General features: G+C 37.3%; 2 protein-coding genes across 3 annotated transcripts in view; one reads left to right on the top strand and one right to left on the bottom strand.

Moving 5' to 3' along the window:
- Positions 1-1,490: 1,490 nt before the first annotated feature.
- LOC131875856 (uncharacterized) lies at positions 1,491-5,638 on the bottom strand. Its single transcript, XM_059220555.1, has 6 exons — positions 5,325-5,638; positions 4,970-5,153; positions 4,307-4,834; positions 3,838-4,120; positions 2,006-2,115; positions 1,491-1,658 (listed from the first exon to the last, which is right to left on the bottom strand). Exons 1-6 carry the CDS (start codon positions 5,636-5,638, stop codon positions 1,491-1,493), a joined length of 1,587 nt encoding a protein of 528 aa, XP_059076538.1.
- A 3,429-nt stretch (positions 5,639-9,067) lies between these two features.
- Positions 9,068-23,656, top strand: part of LOC131027770 (polynucleotide 3'-phosphatase ZDP) — a 158,151-nt gene continuing 143,562 nt past the window's right edge. Inside the window, exons 1-3 of one of the 2 annotated variants that reach the window (XM_057957853.2) lie at positions 9,068-9,555; positions 11,255-11,350; positions 12,113-12,175. In XM_057957853.2, the coding sequence (XP_057813836.2) occupies positions 9,115-9,555; positions 11,255-11,350; positions 12,113-12,175 (600 nt within the window). In that variant the 5' untranslated portion in view covers positions 9,068-9,114. The remainder of the gene's footprint in view (positions 9,556-11,254; positions 11,351-12,112; positions 12,176-23,656) is intronic. The other variant, XM_057957854.2, reaches the window with a different exon arrangement.

Raw genomic sequence — 23,656 nt, 5'->3', positions numbered from 1 at the left:
AGCTAAGGTTATCTACAACCTTCTTAACTAGGACACCTCACTAATCGATCATATTAATACCTTGTGGAATGTTGACCACAACCCCACTGCCTGGCATAAAATCTTTGAGAACCTTTGGAAATCGCCCATCCCCCCTAAGATTAAGTGTTTCAGATGGCAACTCTTACTAGATAGACTGCCTATTAGGAATAACGTGGCTGCATATGATCTCTACTCTGTTTGCAATAAGCCTAAGTCTGCTCGACACATCTTCCTTGACTGCCCTTTTGCTAGGGAGATCTGGTTAACATTTGAAATATCTATTACTGAACATGTCTTTACTTATGATATAGTTACTGGTTTCGTCCATAATCTTAAAAAGGATGCTAACTTAATTTGGCAAACTCTGTCTTCTTTTATCCTTTGGTTTATTTGGAAACTCGAAAATGAGGAGAAATTCCAAGGTAATGCTAGGGAACTTACTGGTTTTTCTAAAAAACTCACACATTACAAAATTGTTGTACAGGTTTGCTTCCTGATGAATGTTGAACGAAACAAGCTCTTGCGGTTCCTCAAAGAAGGCCGAGCCACCATATTTATCTACGAAATGCAAGATGGGTATGAATGGGCCAGGATCGCAGAAAATCAAACTGCCTTTGAGAGTGCAGTAAAGAAACTGATTAAGGAGCTTCAAGATACCAGAGTCCCCCCCTTCAACAGGATGGATATGTGCCTACAGAGCATGGAAAGGAAGAAGGTGGTCTAGATGGAAGGACCACAGGGTTGGACCACATGGCTGGAGGACCAGGATGAAATCCTCCACTAGTACCTTATGACACCAAACATTTTGTAGTGCACTGTATATGCTACTCGTTTCAGTCTTTTTGGTTTCAATTCTTAACGGTTGAGGCCCTGCCTCCCCTGAACTTAGTTGTATAAAACCTTTTTTGGTCTCTCGATCTCTAATATAAAAAAAAAAACATTATTTTTTTTCAATAAAAGTGGCATAGCCACTAAACTTTATTATTTTTTATTTTTAGATAGTTTTTACAATGGGTTCAAAAAAGGCATACCGGCAGGAAAGAACCCACAAGAAAACCTCCGGTTGTTGCCTTAAGAAAAGAAACTAAACTACCCTTTACAAAGTAGCTTGATCTTGATGACCCAAAATCTCCCCCATACCCATATAGTTGCCCTATGTACAAAGATCTTGTATGATATATATCTCAACTGATTAAACACTCAGTTGGTTACAAAATGAAGGGCTGAATCAAAAAAATTTCAACAAGAAGATCTAGGGGCCCATTAGTTGTTATCAGCGGCGAGATACAAAATGGAGGAACATGTTGAGATACCAAGAAGACCAAAGGATATGAACCAAAGGAGGACCGAAACTAAAATAGGCCAAATATGTCCAACTCCAAAAATTTGAGTAAATGAGAACTGCCCAAAAAAACATCCCATAGTCAACCTGCAAAAAAGTGTGAGATATATGCAAGAGGTGAAATCAGTTAGTAAAAAAACCAATTACTCGAACTTTCCTCCAGAGGAGAAGGCAGAGCATCATAAGGAACCAGAGACTGTATAGGAACCGCAAGGAGAGGAGTAGAAGATGAAACAAAACAGAAATTAATCAGAGCATGAAGACCAATTAACATATCCCGTGCTCTAGCCAAAACCTGGGGAGATATAAAACCAAACAAACTCTCTACAACTTTAAGAGCTTCATCAATAGTTTCACAAATCAGGCCCATTCTAATTTCAAAGAGCAAATCTCCATTGTGACCATCTTCCAAAAGATTTTGAACAGAAAGGAAGCCCCCATAAGGAAGAGTACCCATATAAAAAATGTAACTATCGAAAGCTGACCCAAGATGATGCATATCAAGCATTGGAGGTGCCACAAATTTTGATGCAATAAGTTAGACCAGAGTCTTATCCCACAGAAGGTCATAACATATAGTAAAAAAATGAGACAAAACTTTTGAAAAAGAGATAAAAGAAGGAGAGAGCAACCAATGATTACCACCCTGCGAATTTCAGACTCCAACTCCAGATTATGCAAAACAAAAACTCTCCCAAGCTTTTCAGAAACATAACCATAATTGTCGATAATGTCTACCTCAGGAGTAGATACTAAAACACGATAAGTCAGAAGAATATTAGACATGAGAAATAGTTACCTTTCCCACAGGGAGAAGTATTCCTTAAGTCACCCTCGACGCAGATAAAAAAAAATATTTTGCACCAAAATTAATATATAGCCAAAGCAAAAAACCAAGAAAAACATAAATTAATTGGCCACCATACACCGTAATGAATGATTCATCTGTGTGAAAAGCCAGGAAAAACATGTCGAGTGATGCATCCTGTTTGATCAAATTAAACCAAAGGTCTATTTTAACCGCCTTTCATAATAATGAATGATCCGCTCGTGTGAAAAAAGCAACTATCCAAAAAATCATTTTAAGAGATGCATCTCGAGTGAACCACAATATGCCAAAAATGATTAAACCTCATAATCACCTCTGTGAGAAGTACCATAATATCTCCACTGAAGCCAAAAAACAGTACGACAATAATTATTATATAAAAGGCCATGGCACGTCATAATTAACAAATCATGAAATCAATATCCCTCGTATGAGAGCAACCTCAAAAAAAAGCTATGAGAGAAAATAATAAACAAAGCAAGCTGCCACTCTCAAAAACTTTTTGGAGATAAAAAGAACGAACCAGAGCCAATAAACATAGTCACCCTTAATGCTCATGACAGCTCACAACCAAACTATATATATGATAACAAATTACCACATACAGAGTCAGATTACCAGCTGAGCATAAACAATAAACATGCCTATCCCGACTGTCAATAGAGGGTCAATTTATCAAAAGTCAGAGACCAAAAAAAACCTCATGTTTATTGCAAGAATTCCAAAACTGAAACAAGAATTTCAACAGAGCTTATATCATGAAAAATAACATTACTATCAATAACAATATTAGCTAAAAAATCTGCTACTTGATTAATTTCTCTATAACAATGAGTAATGAAGAAAGAATCAAAGAATTCCAATTGCTGAAGAATAAGATCAAGAAGATATTGCAATTGCCAACAATGAGATTTCTTTTTTAACACACTCTGAATGATCACCAATGAGTCCCCTTCAATAATGAGGTCTTTAATTCCTAGGGAAATAGCCAATTCCAGACCCAAAGACAAAGCCTTAAATTCAACAAAATTATTAGACTGAATACCAATTGCATGACACCTAGCATGAATAATATGAGTGTGATGATCAAAAATCACCATGCCTACCCCAGCCAAACCAGGATTTCCACGAGAGGCACCATCAAAGTTCAACTTAAACTTACCAAGAGGAGGTGGTTTCCCAGATGCCAACTTTCTTTTAATTAAGGCATCACCTTTTATCAAAATTGATCCATGAGAGGAAAGGGCAGATAACATGCTCCAAACTCTAGTCACCCTACTATCCCAATGAGAAAAAGAAGTGAGATTATCCAAGTTCCTACTTATATGCGACAAAGCAACCTCATATATGGACGATTCAATCTTCAGTAGAACCTTAGGGAGAGAAGAGCTTGTGTTTCTAAAGATCCTGTTATTACGCTCTAACCAAATATTGCATATTACAATAGATGGAGGAATAATCCACAAACACGCATAAAAGGATGAAGTAAACAAAAGTGGCCAAGAACTAAAGAAGGTAATCAGGTCTTTTCCCATAACAAATGTCAGATTCAATTTATCGAACAACCACTGCCAACATTGATAAGTAAAGTCACAATGTAAAAAGAGATGGGAGGAGGATTCCAAGTGTTTTTTACATAACACACATGTGAAGGCAACAGTGATACCCAACCTATCCAATCTCATGCCTGTGAGAACCCTATCTTGAACTGCCAACCAAGCAAAAGCACCAGCTTTTGGCAAACAGACCGGATGCCAAAAAAGCTTATAAGACCAAGAAGGGAGATCATTATCTTTCATGAGGGAATTATAACCATCCCTCACAGTATATTTGCCAGAAATATTCTTAGTCCAAACCAGTTCGTCCTCATCATCTGAAAGGATAACCACCCTCTCACTCAGGACCTTGGTATACTGCAATTTCAGATCCTGATCAATCAACAAAAAGTCAATCAACTTCCATTTAGCCAATCTCACATTTCCACTATATATTATTTCGAAGTAATCTGCCACAGAGGTGCCCCAAAGGGAAGAAAGAATGGATATCAGGGGGGACCAATTCCTTAGACTTCGTAAAGGGGGGTGACCATTCCACCTTTCTTCCCAAAATCTGACCTTTGTGCCTTTATGGACAATCCAAGAGAGATTAGGCAAAATAACAGATCTACATTTACATATGAAGTTCCACATAACAGATCCTGAAGGTAAATTAGAAATCTGGAAAATATACTCCCTAGGACCATTATTAAGATATTTAGCAAACATAGTCCGAGTCCATAAAGAATCAGACTTCTCATACAAATTCCAAACCAATTTATCCACCAAGGCTAAATTTTGCTTTTCCATATTTCTGATCCTTGTGCCCCCTAGGTCCTTTGGTAAGCAAACTTTATCCCATGCCACCAGAGCAAGTTTTTTCCTCCCATCTTTATTGCTACTCCAGAGAAAAGACCTTAGAGTCTCCTGTAAGCTTACCAACACATCCTTTGGAGATCTTAATACTAACATAAGATAAATAGGAACTGCATTCAGCATAGACTTAATGAGAACAATTTTTCCGGCTAGATTCAACCACCTATGGTTCCAAGAAATAATTCTCTTTGAGATGGCCGAAATGATTTTATCCCAAAAGCTTGAATTATCCTGTTTAATAAAGAAGGGTATACCCAGATAAGTATATGGGAGTAAGCTAGGCTCAAAACCCCCAATAGACAATAATCTAGATTGGATTAATTGCGGGGTGTGAAGAAAGAAGATTTTTGACTTCTCAGAATTTACTTTCTGCCCTGAAAAAGAGGCATAATTTTGTATAACTTCATTTATGACCAAGGCTTCCTGCATAGAGGCTTGACCAAATAACAAGGTATCATCTATAAATAGGCAGTGTGATATAGATCTTGGTATTCCTGAGATTTTCACCCCTAGCCAAAGGTCTTTTAATTTCATAGCCTTGATAGCCCAGCTAAAAGACTCAGCTAAAAGTATAAACAAAAACGGAGAAAGAGGATCTCCTTGTCTTAAACCTCTAGAGGAGGAAAAAAAAACACAAGGGGAACCATTTATTATAATCAAGAACCTTGCAGAAGAAATACAAGCAATAATCCATTTTATCCAAGCCTTAGAAAAGCCTAACCTTTCCAAAACAAGACCTAAAACCCTCCATTCCACTATGTCATAAGCCTTTATCATGTCAAGCTTTAAGATCATGGTTGGGGATCTCTGAAGGGAGATAGAATGTAGAACCTCATGAGCCACAATAGCTCCCTCCGACGTCTCCTTGTTTGGTACAAAACCACCTTGTTCTACTGAAATTAGTTTAGGAAGGATTTTGGATAGCTGAATGGATATTGCTTTAGTGAAAATCTTATATAAAGTATTACATAGAGCAATAGGACGGAAATCAACAAAAGATTTAACAATCTCCTTTTTAGGAATAAGAGCCACCATCGTGGTATTAAGTTCCTTTAAAATTTATCTATTTCTCCTACTTTCTTCAAGAGCTAGGAGCAGATCTCTACCCACAAAATCCCAACATTTCTGAAAAAATAAAGGAGTGAACCCATCCGGACCTGGAGCCTTATTAGGACTCATAGCAAAAACTGCCACTCTTACTTCTTCAAGGGAAAAAGGAGACATCAACATCTTGTTATCCTCAGGCGAAACTAAAGATGGAATGCCAGAAATGAAGTCATTTTGAAAATTACCGCCTTCAGAAGATAGCAGTGTCTTGAAAAAACTTACTGCCTTAGCAACAATCTCCTCAGGCTCTGTAAGCAAATTCCTTGAAGAATCCTCTATACAAGAGATCCCGTTCCTACTCCTTTTTAATTTAGTAGAAGAGTGAAAAAACTTAGTATTTCTATCCCCATCAGACAACCATACGTCTCTAGACTTTTGTCTCCAAAAAATCTCTTCTCTAGCCAAAATTTCTTCAAGTTCTATCCTTAAAGATTTTAACTCATAAAAAACCAGGGGGACCATACCATGATCAAGCACATGCTTATTAAGAGTTTCAATCATATCCCGAATTCTCTATTTTTCATGAAAAATGTTTTTAAAATGTGAAATATTTCATTCTTTAATGTTCAATTTTAAGAACTTAATCTTATTAATAAGTTGGAACATACGAGAACTTGCACAAAAGGGAGTAGACTCCCACCAATTTCTTAGAAGAGGTAAAAAGGAGGCATCTCTGAACCACATAGGTTCAAATTTAAAAGAAGACCGAAAGGGAGCCTTGTCCTCCAAAATATAGAGAGAAATCGGAAACTGAACAGAGCTTGACATAGGCAAAATGGAGGAAAAAAATTCAACGTCCGACTGCAACCAATTTTCTGAAAGTAGGAACCGATCTAATCTTTCTGCTATTTGTGAGAAATCCCTTATCATATTTGTCCAAGTGAAAATCCCATTTTGAGACTTGCAACCAAAAAGACCCAAATGTAGGATGAAATTCCCAAAATCTTCCATGATTCTTTTGTTTGGGAAAATTCCTCCACTTTTTTCACTAGGATCCAAAATCGCATTAAAGTCCCCTCCAAAGACAACAAGAGACCCCTACCTCAAAGGAGAAGCCACCCTACTCAAATCCCTCCATAACTTCTTTTTACCCTGAATCCCAGAGGGAGCATATGTATTGAACAACCAGACTTTGACCTTAGAGACCTTGCTAGTAACCAAGAACAACATCCAATGAACTGTCGAAGAGACCAATTGTACCTCTATATTATAAACATTTCATAATAAAGCTAACCCCCCAGAAGCACCATTAGAAGGGCAAGAGAGAAAGTTCCATTTTTTCCAAGATGTAAAAAGCACACTAGCAGATTCATCAGACAATTTTGTTTCCTGAAGCATAACCAAATCACACTTGATTAAATCCAATTGCGATTTAATCAAGCGTCTCTTGTTAGGGGCATTTAAGCCCCTAACATTCTAGGATATAAGTTTCATTGCTCTTGAGGGGAGGTCGAAACTCCCCTCTTCTCAATATCAAGAGACTTAGTAAAGTCTCCAAAGCACTTCTGCAGGTTCTTTTTGACAGCCCCCGACCTAGTCACAGGAGGACTAAGCAATTGAAGCTTATCCTTCTTTCTATTACCTAAGGAAAGCGAAATCTTCCTCTTATCAATCCCAAGAGAAAGGGACAGAGTCTTCTGGATCCCAGCAACAACTTCTAGCTTAGTTCGAGAAACTTTAGGAGGCCTACCTCTTCTTGGAGAACCAAAAGGAGGGGACAAAACCAAAGAGGTTTGAACAATTGGCAAGTCCTTACCATTATGTGAAGGGGAATTCAGTTTATCAATCAATCCCTCATCTTTAGAACCCAAAATGTCAAAAGGATTTGAAGTTGTAACAATAGGAAGAGACTTAATTTGTCCTAAATCACTATCAATAGAGAAAATAACTCTATCCGTCACCTCCATCCCACCAAGGGGGGCATGATTTTCCAGCAGCTCATTCACCTGTTGTACTAGCTCTAAATTAGGCACAACTACCTCAGATAACTCATTAAAACCTAGATTTGATTCCTTATAACTATATTTATGTACATATTGTAATTGTAATTCTGATTAATAAATATTTTAATTCTAATTAATAAATATTTTAAATATTATAATCATTATAATTGTTTAAATTTAATAACCATTATTTAAGGTTATTATAATCAAAATAATTAAGTAGTAAATTTCATAATATATTATATTTTATATAATATAAATTTTTAAAAAACAATATAATAATTATACTTATTATTTTCTTTAATAGTAAGTAAGTGCAATAATAATCATTCGTATAAATCTAATATTATGCATTGTATATTTGTTTATATTTATTATTTAACTATATGTAATTAATATTATAATTATATTTATTATCCTATGTTATATAATATATATCATTTAATTTAATTTTACATGTATATGTATAATTATGATATTATTTGATTTTAATCTATATAATGTTAGAAGAATTAATTAGAGAGGGGCTTAGTATAGATAGATAGATATAATGAAGTAACAAAGATAGATAAGAATGTAGGGAGAGAGGGAGAGAGAGAGTGCTCTACCACAATTTGAAAAATGCCTTTATTTTAAACCTGAATGACTTCAACAACCTTTTTTTTAGAAACCCCTTTTTATTTAATGTATTTTTTTTCACACATTTAGGAGTTTTACCTTGTTTACATTTCTTTTTAAATATCTATCAAATCTTTTTAATTCTAAAATATGATTTTGTAATCTAACATAAGCCTTGTAAAAAGCACATTTGATGGTTCTCTCTCTCCCATCTCTCCCTCTCCCTCTCTATCCATATCTCTCTATCTCCTCCCCCCTCTGAATATATATTTTGTCTCTATCTTTCTATCACTCTCTGAATATCTTTTATCTCTATCTTTGTATCACTCTTTCTCTCCCTCTACCCCTTCTCCTCCCCCCCCCCCCCCTCTTTACTCCTATATCTCCTTCATTCCTTGTTTTAAATATAACATGAGTCTATTCATATTGGAGATTGATTATCTTCCTAATTCAGAGGTTTTGCTTTAGTTGTGTTTGGATCTTTGTAATTAGGTTTTGCTTTAGTTGTGTTTGGATCCTCGAACTGACCTCATATATTACATAAATGCATACAAAAAATAGAACAATTTTTATTTTTTAATTAACCCACCATAACTCTTTGATGTACCCATTGCACAACAAAATGCAATGACTAATTTTTATTAGCATCTAATTTTATTTTCTGAAAATTTTCATAAAAAAGATAGAAATGGGTGAAACTCTTCTAGAAATAAAAGGCTCCTACTTTTTGTTTGCAGCCTCCCCTTAATTTTTAACCTCCTTCCATGGGACCTTAACCTAAGTAGGATTTAAATTAGGAGGCTCCTTTCTTTGTATCCTACCACCATTGCCTACATACATACCATGCCTATCTACTCCGTGTCGTGTTCCCGCCCTTTTTGCCAATCCCTCAAATTACAGGTCATATTTTTCCTTAAAATTAACCCCTTAACTTCAAATACCCGGCTTACACCTCAACAAAGATCAAGTTGGACCTTGAAATTGAATCTTCGTTTGAATTCACAGTTCTGTAGAAGGTTTTCATCGCTGCATTGTTTGTTAAGGCCGCCCAAGAAAATGCCTCCCAAAGCTGAAACATCAGCTCCAAGAGTTGAAGCAGAATATGCAAAGTCGGCCAGAGCTGCCTGCAAAAAATGTGGAAATAATATAGCCAAGGGTTCCCTGCGCCTCGGAATTATAAGCAAAGCCGGCGGCGGCTTTGATATGACCCGCTGGCATCATCTTCACTGCTTTAAAGCAGACATTACTGCAGCTGAAAATATTAACGGATTTTCACTGCTCAAAGTAAGCTTGGAAAATAAAAAATTGTTACAGTTTAATATAATATCAATCATTTTGGAAAATTAGTTGAAATTTAGGTTATTTTGATTGAATATTTTTAACTTTCAGTTCATCCAATTGAAATAAAGACTTTTAATAACTCTACGAGATCGAGCAGTATATGGAACCAAGAGCAACAGAGTATGAAGTTAAAAGGAGCACAGGATACAAGGGCAGCCCTAGAAACCCTTATAAAAATTACAAGCCTTTTTCAATATGGGATCTTCTTTTATGGATCTTGATAAAAAAACCTTGTCATTTTACCTCACCTCATGTCCTCGAATAAAGCAGTTCGATTGTTGACATTCAGGTTGTCTTCATAATTGATATAGATGTCAGTGTAAGCTCCACATTCCATGATGTAATCCATTTCTCTGTCCATTTGTCAATCTCACATAAAGAATTTTGAATTTAGAGTTATGTAGTCTACTAATTTATGTCTTGTTCCTTAGTCTCTGCGGTCAGTAAGAGTTCAGTGACCCTAGTCAAAGATTAAGTACACATTTCAGTTAATTTACTCTACATATGTTTAACCTATGGATTCAGTAGAACTTGATCTTTCCTTGCAACTAAAGATTGAAAGCTATGCATTCCACTTGACCCAGGGTTTGAACCTGGCTTCATCTGCTGAAGATGTCCAGTGCAGGGTGCTCCTATTCTCATGCCTGGTTGCATACAATTTGTTTTGTTGGAAAAGAGCAAACTGTCGAAACTTTTTCTAAAATTGTGGAGCTGCGGCTGCATAGGAAGAGTAATTTTAACTTAAGCCAGCTGCGGGGGCTGAAGATTTGCAGCGAAAGCAGAGAGATGACATGTTTTCGTTTTGCTAAATAGCAACTGGAGATTATATAAACAAATATGTTTATTTCTGCTTGAAAAATACAAGTAGTAGTTATTTATTAAAAAAGTTAAAATACAGTAGGAGAGCATAAGCATTTACAAAGAATGAGATCAATTTCATGCAAAACGCCTCCTGCTATCTAGCGGTAGTACGCTTACAGACGAGTTGTTATAACCGCCTCCATGGGACCTCTAGGTTATGCTGAGTGTAGACATTCAGCAGGACCGATTCTTGGTGGAATTTGAGTGTCAAACAATTTCACCAATGAAAGAAAGCCTTTTGACGACCCAAGTGATTCTGTACATCCATATCAATCATTTTCTCTCGACAAAGCGAATCTCTGAAAATGATCAATATTCATAATTTAAGCTATTCTAAATGTCTGTGCACAAAGTGAAAGAAGAAACTGATCAGTCTTTTTTCCTTGGTTTTGGTTACAATTTTGTAGGTGTGCCACATGGAAACGATGATGGCATAAAGTATGGTTATCCCTTCAACTATTTTTCTGCAATTTTTTTTTTGGCGGAATTCTCTTACTAAATATGGTGGATCTGGAAGCTCGAAATTTCAAATTTGATCGTTTATTTGAATTTATTACAATCTTTTTGGAAATCTTTGTTCTAAAAACGTTACGGATTTGGTAGTTTTAATTTTGAAATTTTATTATGAATTGGGGAAGCTTGAGTTTTCATAATTTATTGTTTTATGATGAAATTTTGATAGGCTTCTAGCCAGGAAGCTTTACAAAGTCTAAATCTCTCGTTTAACATTATTGAAGCATGAATTCTAAAGCATGTTACCTTTTCCCTGTAATTTTAATAGGCTTCTGACCAGGAAGCTTTGAGAAACCTAGTAGCTGAATTTGGGAACGAACCGGAGAAGTCTATAACTGCAGCTGCTACATTGCATGACCATGAGGTATTCATTGCTGGTTTGTCTGTTCTCGCTTTTCTGTAATGCTTGTAGGCACAGCTAAAATTGTCTGTGTAATGCAAAGATGATATGTTTGTTGATGGATGTAAGGAAATAGCCTTAAAATTTAGACAGGATGCTAATAGCCTAATACTATAAATGAATCCTTGCCTGCACAAACATTTGTTGTGAGTCTTGAAAATGCTGAGCTGGTGTTTAGCCTATTTAATTCTCCATGGAGTGCCTTAAGTTTATTCCCGTGGAGGGCTTCCTCCTTTATTCTTTTAAATTAGGTCCAGTATTTTTAAATGCTACGTGTATGCACATACATACATACATACATACACACACATATATGTTCCACCAAGTTTATTTTGGAGGACATGTCTATACATATTTAACCATGCACACATCCACATATATATACATGGACACATACATGCACACACATATGCACATACATATACACATATATAAATATATGCACACGTTCTTTAAGTGCAGGTCGACTGGCAAGGTAGGATCAAAACCCATACCAAATTTGAACAATATATGAAGTGAATATTAAGAAAATTCTTCGTGGTTTCCACAAGGGAGATCCCATATGCCAAATTGGCTTATGTCTTGCTGAGGACTATAAAATTGCTTTTATACCTGTGTCTATAAATATACATAGTAAAGGGGAGGTCTAAGATATGGTAGCATCTATTGTTGTTGGTAGTTCAAATTATTTGCAGTGATTGTTTCTAATTCAATCATCTTGGACAGCAGGGCTCTTGCCAAAAGGGAGACATGCACGAGGATGACCAAGGAAGCCGCAAGAAACCCAAGGTAGGTTGCATTTTAATCATAATTCTTTGTTTCAATCTTGTGTTCAATTCTGTTCGAGGGACCTTAGAGGGAAGTGTTTGTTACTTGACTATTTTTTTCATGTTTCCCCAGAATATCAGCTGATTGAAATATAAGGATAGCTTGAATCTCTTAAAGAAAAAAGAAAAAACATTGTCCAAAGGAATCACAAATGCTTCCTTCTCCTCATGAACCTTAGGGATAGAACAAATAACATAAAATAATCTAATCTAGCCTGCATCAAATTTAAAGAAGTAATTTTTAGACATAATCACCTATTGCAGTATCAAATATAAAATAGTGTAATAGGGTTACAAAGTTCAAATTGAGGTACAAATGAGGTAAGGTTTGCAGAGCTCCACCCTAAGAATGAGTTTTGAGAATTTAAGAACGAAAGACGATGAAAAAGTCAAAGTTTTTTTCTGTTAAAGTTACAGACATTGAATAAACTATAAAGTGAGAAAATATGGGGAGGTAGTGGAAGATGATATGGTTGCAAAGAATATCTTGAGATCTCTTTCACCCAACTGGATGCATATTGTTATTACTTTAGAGGAGTGCAAATATTTAGAGACTTTAAACTTTAAAGGTTGAATAGTTGATTCGATTATTATACACCCTTTAGGAGAAGGTAAAGTGTATGGGTGGTCTAGATCAAGCACTTGAGTCAAAGGCAAAGATCAATAATAGTCAAAGATCAATCACTGGTTTTCTTCAAGGCAATAAGGGGGGAAACTCATGTAATAAGCAGCTCTGTTTGTGCTTTGATTTTTTCTTTTCTTTTTGTGTTTTGGAATGTATTTTGATTTTTTTTGCAGTGTTTTCAAATGACAAATATAGTGCAGATAAATATGATTAATTGCAACTTCTTGTCAATTCAGAAAATAGACAATACACAGAAATTTCAAAGCTGAAAATTCTAGATTTTATTTCTGCTTTGGAAATGCAATTTCCACAAAATTAGGAGCAACCCAGTTCCAAAATATTCATAACATATCTATTTCCAACATATCTAGAAAATGCAGCAAAAAAATAGACTAAACTAACATTGAATGTGGCAAACTGGCACAAGGAAACTTGAATGTTATCCTTCACTGTCTACCCCAAAGGCCACATTGAGGATAAATAAGGAGTTGCAGACCCAAAATGCCCACAAACAGCAAAAGACAGCTCCTCAAAACCCTAGACGCCCAGCAAGAAAGTGTATGACCATCCTATGGAGTTGTACGACCAACATAGAAGTGGTATTGTTGTGACCATTTCACACATCGCCCCATCAAGATGGGGACCCCCCTTTTTTTCAGGTCCTAGCCTCTTAGTCTAGTCTCTCCCTCTCGTAGGTGAAATGAGTGAGTTCATAGGGTCTAGATTTTATGTGAGTCAGTCATGAGCTCAACCGAAGAGTCTAAAGAACTGCTAGTTAGTGACACTCTAAGTGCTCAAGGTTAAAGGCAAAAGCTTCAAGTGCTTCTCATGAAGAGCGAAATTCACTTCGAATACCCTTGACTGAGAACGAAGTTGTTCCAAGAGCCTTATCTTGCAAGTTTGAATGGAGAGAGTGAAACATAGTGAGTGAGCAAACACTTAGTATTTAATTTCAATCCACTTCATCTCCAAGCCCCCAGGAATGAACATCTCCAAGCCCCCCAAGAGCGAACTTCAAGAATTGAAGGAGGCTTCAGGAATTGAGCTAGGGGAGCGAACTTCATGTTTGGAGGTAGGAGAACGAATTTCCCCTAGGAGCCTTGTTTGAGTACATATGTGAGTGTGAATTTGAATGAGATAACTTTAAAAACTTAAGGATTGAATCAATGAAGCAGCAAAGTGATTGAAGAGGAGTTCCTTTGAAATTAACTTCATCTCCAAGACCTCAGGAGCGAACTTCGTGTTCCAGCTTAGGAGAGCGAACTTCATGTTTGAGCACAGGAGAGTCAACTTCACGTTTGAGAATAGGGGAGTGAACTTCATGTTTGGAAGCAGGAGAGCGAACTTCATGTTTTGAGGTAGGGGAGCGAACTTCAAGAGAATGAGTTTGAGAGCGAATTTCATATGCCTGAGAGATGATGTGAAAGTAATTACCTTGAGCTGATTCGATTTTGAGTTGAAAGCAAACTTCGTCTTCAAGACCACAAGAGTGAACTTCACAAATTAAGGTAGGGGAGCGAATTTTCCTAATGTTCTAATACACTTTAAAGACTAATTGAACATTACTTTGGTGCCCCTAAACAAAATTCAAATATAAATTAAAAGAGATAAGTTGGTCAGTATGAAAAGGTAATTTGTTATTTTAATTTTATCAAAACAAGTCGGCCCGTATAGGAAAAGATATAACCCTTCACCTTGATCACCTATAAGAGGGATTTCAAATCATTCATTCTACCATCAAATCAAGCAAATCTCTCTCTCTCTTGAGCTAATTTCATCAGCAAGCAGCGATCTGTCCTAAGGAATAGCGAATTTCATCATCAGCAAGGTCAATTTTAGCATTAAGATTGCAGATTGAAGGGCAAATTTCATCTTCCAACAGCAACATCAATCAAAGAATAAAAGCGAATTCAAGTAGAGAGATGCAAATCAACTGATTTGGGAGGCGAATTGCAAGGAGATTCACCAAAGAAGACAACGAATTCAACCAGGGAAGAGACATATTCATTGTGAATTACATCAGTATCATACCAAATTTGTTTTAAAGAGAACTGAATCTATACTTTATAAGGCGAAATCATCCATTTACAGTGAACTCTTGGATATTGGCAGTCACCTCATTGATCAGATTTTAAGGTCAAATATCCGAAATCAGAGGTAGAGACATCATATTGACTGATATAAAATCAGGTACAGGACTGATTAAGGTCAGAAATTGATTTTGTTTAGTAAATTAGACCTCCTTAATTCATCTAAAGGTGCAAATGGATGGAAAAATCAGTCATATTTAGTATTCAAATTTCATATTCATTAAGATGTAAGATTGATTTAGATCAATATCATAGGTGGCTTACTAAGTGAATAGACTTCATTACATCAACATTTCGCATACTTTTCACCATTATCCTAACTTGTATATCTCTTATAGGTAAAAGATGGCGGCTCCTAAACCGAACAAAACCATGACTTGTCATGCACTCATCAAGGAAGACTCGAAGAACGGTGCATTAGAAACCAGGATCACGTCTCATTGGAGCAAAATAGGAGACACCAATCTTGGGAAGTTCAACACCAAGAAGTTCCGACACCCGTTGTACACAAGTGAACCTACTGCTACAACAAAGAAGATGATTGATAGTGGGATCATAAATGCAGCTGGTTTTCCTCCTGTGGTGCAATGCTACGAGTTAATTGTGGAGTGTGCCCAACATTACGACTCTCCCTCAAGAAGGATAGTGGCAAAGGATGGAACAGTGCTTGCATCTCTCGAAGACAACAATTAGTGAAGCTTTTCATCTACCTGAGCCTAAGGACATGGTCTACATAAGTATGGAAGGAGCTAAGTTCGCCTACGACGATGACCTAGAAGCTTGTTCAAAGATCATCGACAAGTTTTGGTTAAAAAAGAGTAGAGGTGGTAGGAGCAGATGGCCTGACAGATTACATAGGGTGGACTTCAAAGATGAATTCAAAGACTTCATCACCGTACTTCATTGATTGGTTGGTGCACCCGAGGCTTGTTATTTCGAAGACTGGATGTTCTACTTCATAGAGACTATCACTCATGGCAAGGATGCAATCAATTGGGCAAGGCTCATCAACAATAGTATTGATCTACAATTAAGAAGTCTGATGCACACCAGCACATTCTATATGAGCTCTTACATCATATACTCTCTTGCAAGAAATTACGAGTATCCAGGACTTATGTATAGGGGCGTAGTCGGAAGAAGACCAGGAGAAATAAAAGTGCATGAATAATATATGCAGTTTCATCATCCGCTAAAATAGCACTATAGGAGAGTGAATGATGCATTCACTATGCACATCACGAGGACGCTTCGAGGTGGACTTCAGCAAAGACTCTCTCTAAAGGCACAAGCATTGATTCAACAACATTGGTTCACCCAATTCCCGAAGTTCACTTATATCAGAGTTCAAGGATGCCCTTCTCCTCCCTACATGTTGTCACGCTACTCGACAGACGGAGTGGTACTACTGGAGGTGGTGAGACAATTGGTGGCATATGTCAAGGCATACGGGCATAAGCATGGAACCAGTGTTTCTTTTCTTATTACGCTTGGAGATTCTATTGAAGTGTTTCCTTCCTTTCAAGTAGCTGAGGATGTCGAGAAAGAGCTAGCACTCTATTCACTCCCAGAGATTGCTTCGATTTATATGATAATGTAAAAGGAATTTTGGGAAAGAAGTATGGACACCAGTGGCAGTTAGAGGACTATTGGATGAACACTCAAGATGATGTGGAAGTGAAGAAGAAGATGCATTCCAGACTACCTCTCGATTTCATCAGGAAATGTAAATTGTTCAATGTTGTTGATCAAGTCCAAGTTAGCGGAAAATATCTCCAATCAGCCTATGCCAAAGAAAGCAAGGAGATCAACATCAATTGGGTTGACATGGAGGTCATAGATTTGAAGGAGTTGATGAAACAAGTCTTGTAATACACTCACATATGGATAGACATACAACATCAAAAATTGAAAGAGCAAAACATAACAATGACATTCCACTCAGAAGAAAGAGCAGATGGTGGGGATGAAGCAAGTGCAAGTGGGAGTGCTCCTCAACCATCTCACTCAAGAGGTTTGAAGAGAAAGGATGATCATGGAGAAAAGGAGCCCTCAAGAAAAAAACATAAATCAAGTTCCAGTCGTCCTTCCTCCTAGTATGAAGAAGAGTTGAATTAGGATGAGAGACACGAAGAACAGAGGGTAGAAAAGGAGTTGAGTCAAGGAGCAAACGAATCAATGGAATCCACAGTTCACAATGATAAAGGCAAAGATAAATCATCACAAGGACAAGAAGATCTCACTCATCACACTCAAGAGATTGAAGGAAATGAAGAAGAGGATAATGATGAGACTACTTCACCACCTAGAGATGTGCGTGAAGAAACACCAAGAAGGAAGATCCTCTATTCCTGAATGGCTTAAGGAAAGACTAGCCCAAGAAGTAATAGTAGTAGATGAAGAACCAACATACGACATAGCGAGCCTTCTAAGTCAGACTCGAGAAGTCACCGAGAAAAGGAAAGCTACAAAGATGTCCAAGGTGATTAGAGATGATTCGGGATCAAGGAAGTTGCAAATAGCTACTCCAAGGGTTGATAAATATAAAGGTGAGATCACAATAGATGAGTATGATATGGAGACTATTGATGTGGGTCCACTCACCTCCGAGCAAGCCATAGGTGATGCAACTGATTCATTGAAGGCAGTTAATGATATGTTAAGAGCCAAAATAGAAAAGAATAGAAGATTAGAAAAGGAGATAAGTGTGTGGAGAAACTACTTCCAACAATTCTAGGAACCATTGAGACGTCAGAGTCTAGCAACTACACCACCACCTTTGCTTCCTCTGGAATTAGTTGATCATATGGAGAAGATAAGGAACTCGACACAATTGATGGACGCATGGATAGAAGATTCATATACCAAAGTTAGCAAGTTCATGAAGTGCATAATGAAGACACTTGACCTAGTCATAAAAGTTCTTGGAAGAACTCATGTCCTCATAGAAGCCTTTGAAGCATTTGCTCATGTTAGAGATGTCATTATTCCTGTATTGTAAGTAATAAGGAAAACACCCAGGGAAGTTTTATCAAGAGAGAAAATAAGAAGAGAAGAATCTACGCCTAGTTTTCTACAATGTAGTCGTCTACTTCGCACAAAGAAGATCATTTTTGAAGAGATTGGAACAGATGCAGTCAAGTTCAAGATGATATGCATCGTATTCATGATAAGATAGTAGAAGTAGCACAGATCGTTTTGGAGAGGAAGATTGATCCTGGGATGATTATAGAAGCCAGAGAATTGGAAGAAAGAATAAGAATTATCTTTCATGGGACTGATGGAATGATCACCAAAGGACAATTGGATGATATGCTTGAGCTCGTGGTATTAGCCAGCAAGACTCAAGAACTCGAACCTGAATGGGAGAATGCCATCGTCAAAGCCTTCGATGAAGTCATGCACATGGAGGAACAATTGAAATCTCTACCTGAGCTCCCAATGATTGAGATAGAGGGCATAGTGACTAGATTCATTGAATATGCCAGAAGGGAAGGAGAGAAAGGAAACAAGATTCTAGAAGATAGTTTGTTATGATCCTACTTGGCAATTCATTTTCTCATTGGAGGATGCTTCCTCGATTTCTGTGCCAGCACATGCTATTTTCTCATTGGTTGATTCTATGATGATGTTTATCTAGATAGGGTTTCATTTGTATCAAACCCTAATTAGGGTTTAGGTGGCAAAATCTTGGCCCTTCATCTTCATTTGATCTCGGCCCTTCATTGTATTTGGGAGTATTATATAAACTCCACTCATTTCATTTGCAAAGAGTTAGTAAGCTAGAGAGAGAAAGCTAAATATCAGCTAGAGAAATTAGATATAGAATTCAAGAGTGATAAGAGAAGGTGTTGGTTAATAGATTTGCCTTTCTCTAATTTTTTTATAATGACTCATGCATACACCTGCTGAAAAGCAAAAGAAACCAACAGTTGGGTGAACCGATTATTGGTTTACCCTCTACATAAGGGTGCAGCTCCCCATATGATATTCAATGAATTTTTATGCAAAGTAATCACAAAGAAATGCACTTTTAAACAAAAAGCGAGAAAGGCTTTTCACATCCATTTGTCAACACAATATGAATGCTATGAAATAATTATTCATAAATGTAAAGCCCACAGACTTGAACTTTGAATTATTCACTCTTATAAAACTTACTTCACAAAGTGTACTCAATGTATTATGAATTCTGATCGAGACTCACTCATGCCTCAAAGGACAAGGGGGATCAGAATCATCCAAACAACAACAAACAACTAATTTCCTTAATCAAATGAATTCACAGACTTATAATAAGTGGTTAATCAAAGAAGTAAAATATTCTGCACACAAACATATATCCCAACAAAGATTTGTTCTTTCATCCAAACACATAGATTTGAAGGCTATGCAAAATATATCATTCCATTCATAGATAAAATGTCTTCACTGAAAATTCCAAAAGAAAACTAAGTCTGCTAATCTAAATCAAAGTTTTTCGGACCTGAAAAAATGATTGCTTAATTACATATATAGCCTCCAAGCTAATAGTTTTTTGAAATAACCAGAGTTTTTTAAAACTCTATCCTAGAGTTAAAGAAACTGTCTTGTTTAAAACTGAACAAAACTTAAATGGCCAAGAGCCACGGACAGAATGACAGCTCATTCATAACCCGATCAAGATTCCAACGTGGTAGAGGAAACGACTGGTTTATCTTATTTTGCCCTAGTGCCACGTACATTCCGCCACTTCAAGTGTGCCGTTGAGAAGTTGAGGATGACTTGATAATGCGGGAGCCCAATATGCAGAATGTGTTGTTTCTAGACTTCTTTATCCATGTTTACTTGCATGACTTTTATTTTATGCGCTTCCAGATGATCAAAGCAAACTGCTAACATTGACTTGATCCTAGCCACCTTGGAGAAGTCATCCGTAGTTAGAGACTTTGTTTCTTTAACGAGCTGCACTCTCCTTGAAAGTTTTGACCATGTCTGCTGCATGCTCGATTGTCTGTCCATCATCTTTCAGGAGCTGTATATCAATGCATTTCAAATCTTTTTGCATCGTATCGATGAGCTCTTTCAATCCTTTTAATAATTTGATGGATTCTTCGTGACCTTGTTTGATGATTGAGTTTCTCCATTCAATGTTTTTCCTTGATACATACAACACATTATCATCTAGGTTATCTACAGGCTTCTCGGCAAGAAATTTCATGATCCCAAATTTTTGTACATCATTCATTTGTGCCAAAATTGCTACCCATTTATTTCTTTCTTTGTCCCATGCTGTAGCTTCCAACTCCAGCGCTTTACTCATGGCTATAGCATTATCATATAGCTTGATTAAGCTAGCAATGTAATCTGTGCCTTGCTACACTATGGAGTCAAGCCATTCATCAAAAATCTCAGCTATCATATGACTTCTTTGAACCTGATCCAATAGCTTCTCGTTTATTGGTGATTTAGGATCAAAAGACAATGACATCTGCGACAGAGGCTGAGGACTCGGGGTATGTATGACATTGATATATTCTGCCATTTGTGTAACAACCTGTTTCAATTCCCGCTTGTCCTTCTCATCTTTCCAGGTTCTGGATATCATTCTTTTGGTGGAGGATTCCAAATGTTTGGCATCCACAGCTCTTGAAGCAACTCCTAGGTCAATTTTCTCAACAACAAAATCTTTTTTAGTGGCATTTTCTGGGTCTTTATCTGAGATAGGTTTTGCCACTTCTGCTACCCAGTGCCCCGTGTCATCATCGACCTCCATCATAGCCTCTGTTTTAATCTTTTTGGGTTTGGATATTTTTCCAAGACATTTACTAACCATATCTTCCATGGGAATGGTAATAGGAACCACACTGCGTTTCTTGCCAAGAGAAGCTCCAAGCCATCGAGAAACACTGGAAGTTTCTTTGGGCGGAGGTGTTTGATAATTAGGTAGATCAACAATAGTCATGGTGCTCATTGGATTTGGATTTTCTTCAAATTCTTTCTCTGTATCCGCATCCTGAACCGAAAGATTATTTGACACTTGCTCATCCATGGCCACCTGGGTTTCCTCACTTGAATCTAAGTCCACAACAATCTGGTCCGCTGCTGGTTCCCCGTTTCTCCTTTTGCTGCTAGAACGGGTGACTTGAACCATTGAGGAACTCAATGGGGATTTATTTGACCTCTTGGTTTGAACTTTTCCAACTTTTGGCCTTGTGGCATCTGCAATATCAACAATTACATTAGAGGAGGAAGTAGGAATTTGTGTTGCAGCATGAAGTGGATCAACTGTTATCTCTTTAGGAGTGATGATTGGCTCCTTTCTAAATTTGCGGTCCCTTAACCACTTCTCCGTTCTCCTTATAACATTGAAGGACTTGGCTTGGATACTTTCTTCTTCTCTCTTGTCCGAATCAATTTCAGGGATGGGTTGCCCTTGAACCCTTACATTGAATTTAGGATCTAACACATCTTCCTCCTCTTCTTGTATTCCTGCCACATTTATCGACAATCTCATTGTAACAATCTGCTGCAAAGTGAACCTTGACCACAATCTCCTTCTTACTCCAAATTCATTGCAACAATTTTCCCTATAATCTTCTAATTGGGGGTTCATGAAAGAAATTGGCATCAACATTTAAATGTTCCATATCATAGCCTCTACTATCAAACTTACGTCGGGCAATGTAGGGCTGTAATTTCAGTTTCTTGAACTCTAATTCTAGGTTCAAAGCATCAGAAACAGATTTGCAACTATAATATCCAAGTTCAATTGGGAAGGCAACTTCAGATTTACTCTTTGTCCCTAAATTTTTATCAATGTGGGCAAGCTGTCTGCAAACTTCAATAAGCAAATAGCTATCGAGGGCATACCTGGGCAATTTGAATGGTTCACCTTCAAAGCCCCCTACTCTAATGTAGGTAAATCTAAGAAATTGGATAAAATAGCTTCCATATATACTCACCAGCTCCATGGCTTCGGCTGACATTCTTTTATTTGTGTCTCCTTGCAGTTCAAAGACAAGTTTGGCTAGGAAAACATCATTCCATCTAGTAACATTTTCAGCATATCTCTGTTGTTGCAGGTGTGGATAATAATCGTAAACCTTCATGCCATCAACCCAAGGCTCATGATGTAACCCTTGCCACTCTCTAGTACAAGCCAATATATAAAATAAATATGAGGACATGTAAAAACCAAACATTCCAACAAAATTACTCAAACCCTCATGAAGCCTTTCAGCAATAACCTGTGCCCAGTCAAGATATTTTTCACCAGTGAACAATACCTGAATGTAAAAATACATCCAGTCCTCCCAGTAGAAAGCATGTGAATTCCCTTTGAGCCTGGTTAACGAAATCACAATATCCCGCACCTTTGTTATGAAATGCTCTCTTGTAAGAGGTTTGGGTAACCGAGAACCCCCTTTCTGAACTTTTAGGAGCCAATTCCTAGCAATGAAGCTATTATAAGTGCTTTTCTTCTCAGAGAAGAATGCGTATGAAGTACCAATGGACCAATCTTCATACGGCTCCTTGTGAGGAATTCCAAATGCAACCATCACTGTTTCCTTGTTGATTTCTACTAACAACTCTCCACTGTTGGTCCTAATGCACCTGTTACCGACATCATACCTGTTCATACATGCTATCACCAATTCTGGGCAAGGGGCGGCAGTTGGGAATGCAACAACTTCAATCAAGCCACTTTTAACAATTCTTTCCATCATTGAGTTAGCCTCAGGGTTTCTAGCTCTTTCCAAAAAATTTCCTAAGTCAGCTTGGGCTAAAGAAGTGTCACCCAGTTCTGGAAGTGTACTGACTAAGCATGATGTGCGACCAAGCTTTGGAAGAGTCGGCCTCATGATGGCTGCTTTTGCATTCATCAAACAATTTTCTAGAAAGGACAAAATTCTGTTCCAAAACAAAGAATTTTACTATACTGACTTTCTGAGCTAATAACACAGTGGAGAAGAAATTATCAAAACTCACCTGTTGCTACCTTCTAATCTGTGTAACCCTCGGAAGTATGGAGCTAAAATTACCTTTGGCGCCCTTTGCTTCTCCAACAATAACAACTACTAATTTCACAATTTGAGAACTTACATATCAAGAGGCGGAAAAACTGAATAATACCTGCGCACGCCTCATAATAATTCATTCAAGCATGTGAGATCACCCATGATTTGATGGGATTTTGACAACTTTTTTTTATTACATATCAACTCCACACAAACGGCTTGAGTTTTCATGATTTCTTTCCATAATTAGAATTTTAAAACACAATATGCTCAGAATATTCCTTTTGCCGCGCCACCTTTGCTTTATTAATGTCTTCGGAACCAACTTGAAATGAACTTTTGAACCATGAACCATTTAACAAGAAGGTCAATGGTTCAAGTTCAACATGAGAGAACAAAAGGACTTCCACCTTGCGGCTCAACACAACTAAATTGGGAACGAGCAAAGACTTTTGACAAACATAACGGAGGACTTTGCTTTGAACCTTGAACTGCTTTAAGAATGGTTCAAAGGTTCAAGTTCAAAGCTGATTTAACATATTGACGCTCACCCACCTAACAACAAAACAAAGCCGCGACACACACGAAGGCACCAGTTGAACCTTGAACCTTGAACCAAGACGCAGGTTCAACACACGGGTTCATTGGGACAGAAAAAGTGAATTGTAAAGAAAAAGGTACATAGCCAAGGACGGATCAAGCCGAATGGGGGAGGCAACATTAATGAC

This window comes from Cryptomeria japonica, chromosome 5, assembly GCF_030272615.1.
Source record: "Cryptomeria japonica chromosome 5, Sugi_1.0, whole genome shotgun sequence".
In the NCBI taxonomy this organism is placed as follows: Eukaryota; Viridiplantae; Streptophyta; class Pinopsida; order Cupressales; family Cupressaceae; genus Cryptomeria; species Cryptomeria japonica.
Note: the sequence above shows the minus strand (reverse complement) of the source record. Positions and strands in the feature narration are given on the sequence as shown.

Bases quoted from the DNA above. Each gene is read 5' to 3' on its own strand.
- LOC131875856 (XM_059220555.1), bottom strand. From the start codon at position 5,638: ATGGTGGCTCTTATTCCTAAAAAGGAGATTGTTAAATCTTTTGTTGAT. The intron at 4,835-4,969 runs GTAAATTCTGAG...TTTATTAAACAG, and splicing joins CCTCTTTTTCAGGGCAGAAA to GATAATTCAAGCTTTTGGGA. The intron at 1,659-2,005 runs GTAATCATTGGT...ATATCTCCCCAG, and splicing joins AGTCTGAAATTCGCAGGGTG to GTTTTGGCTAGAGCACGGGA.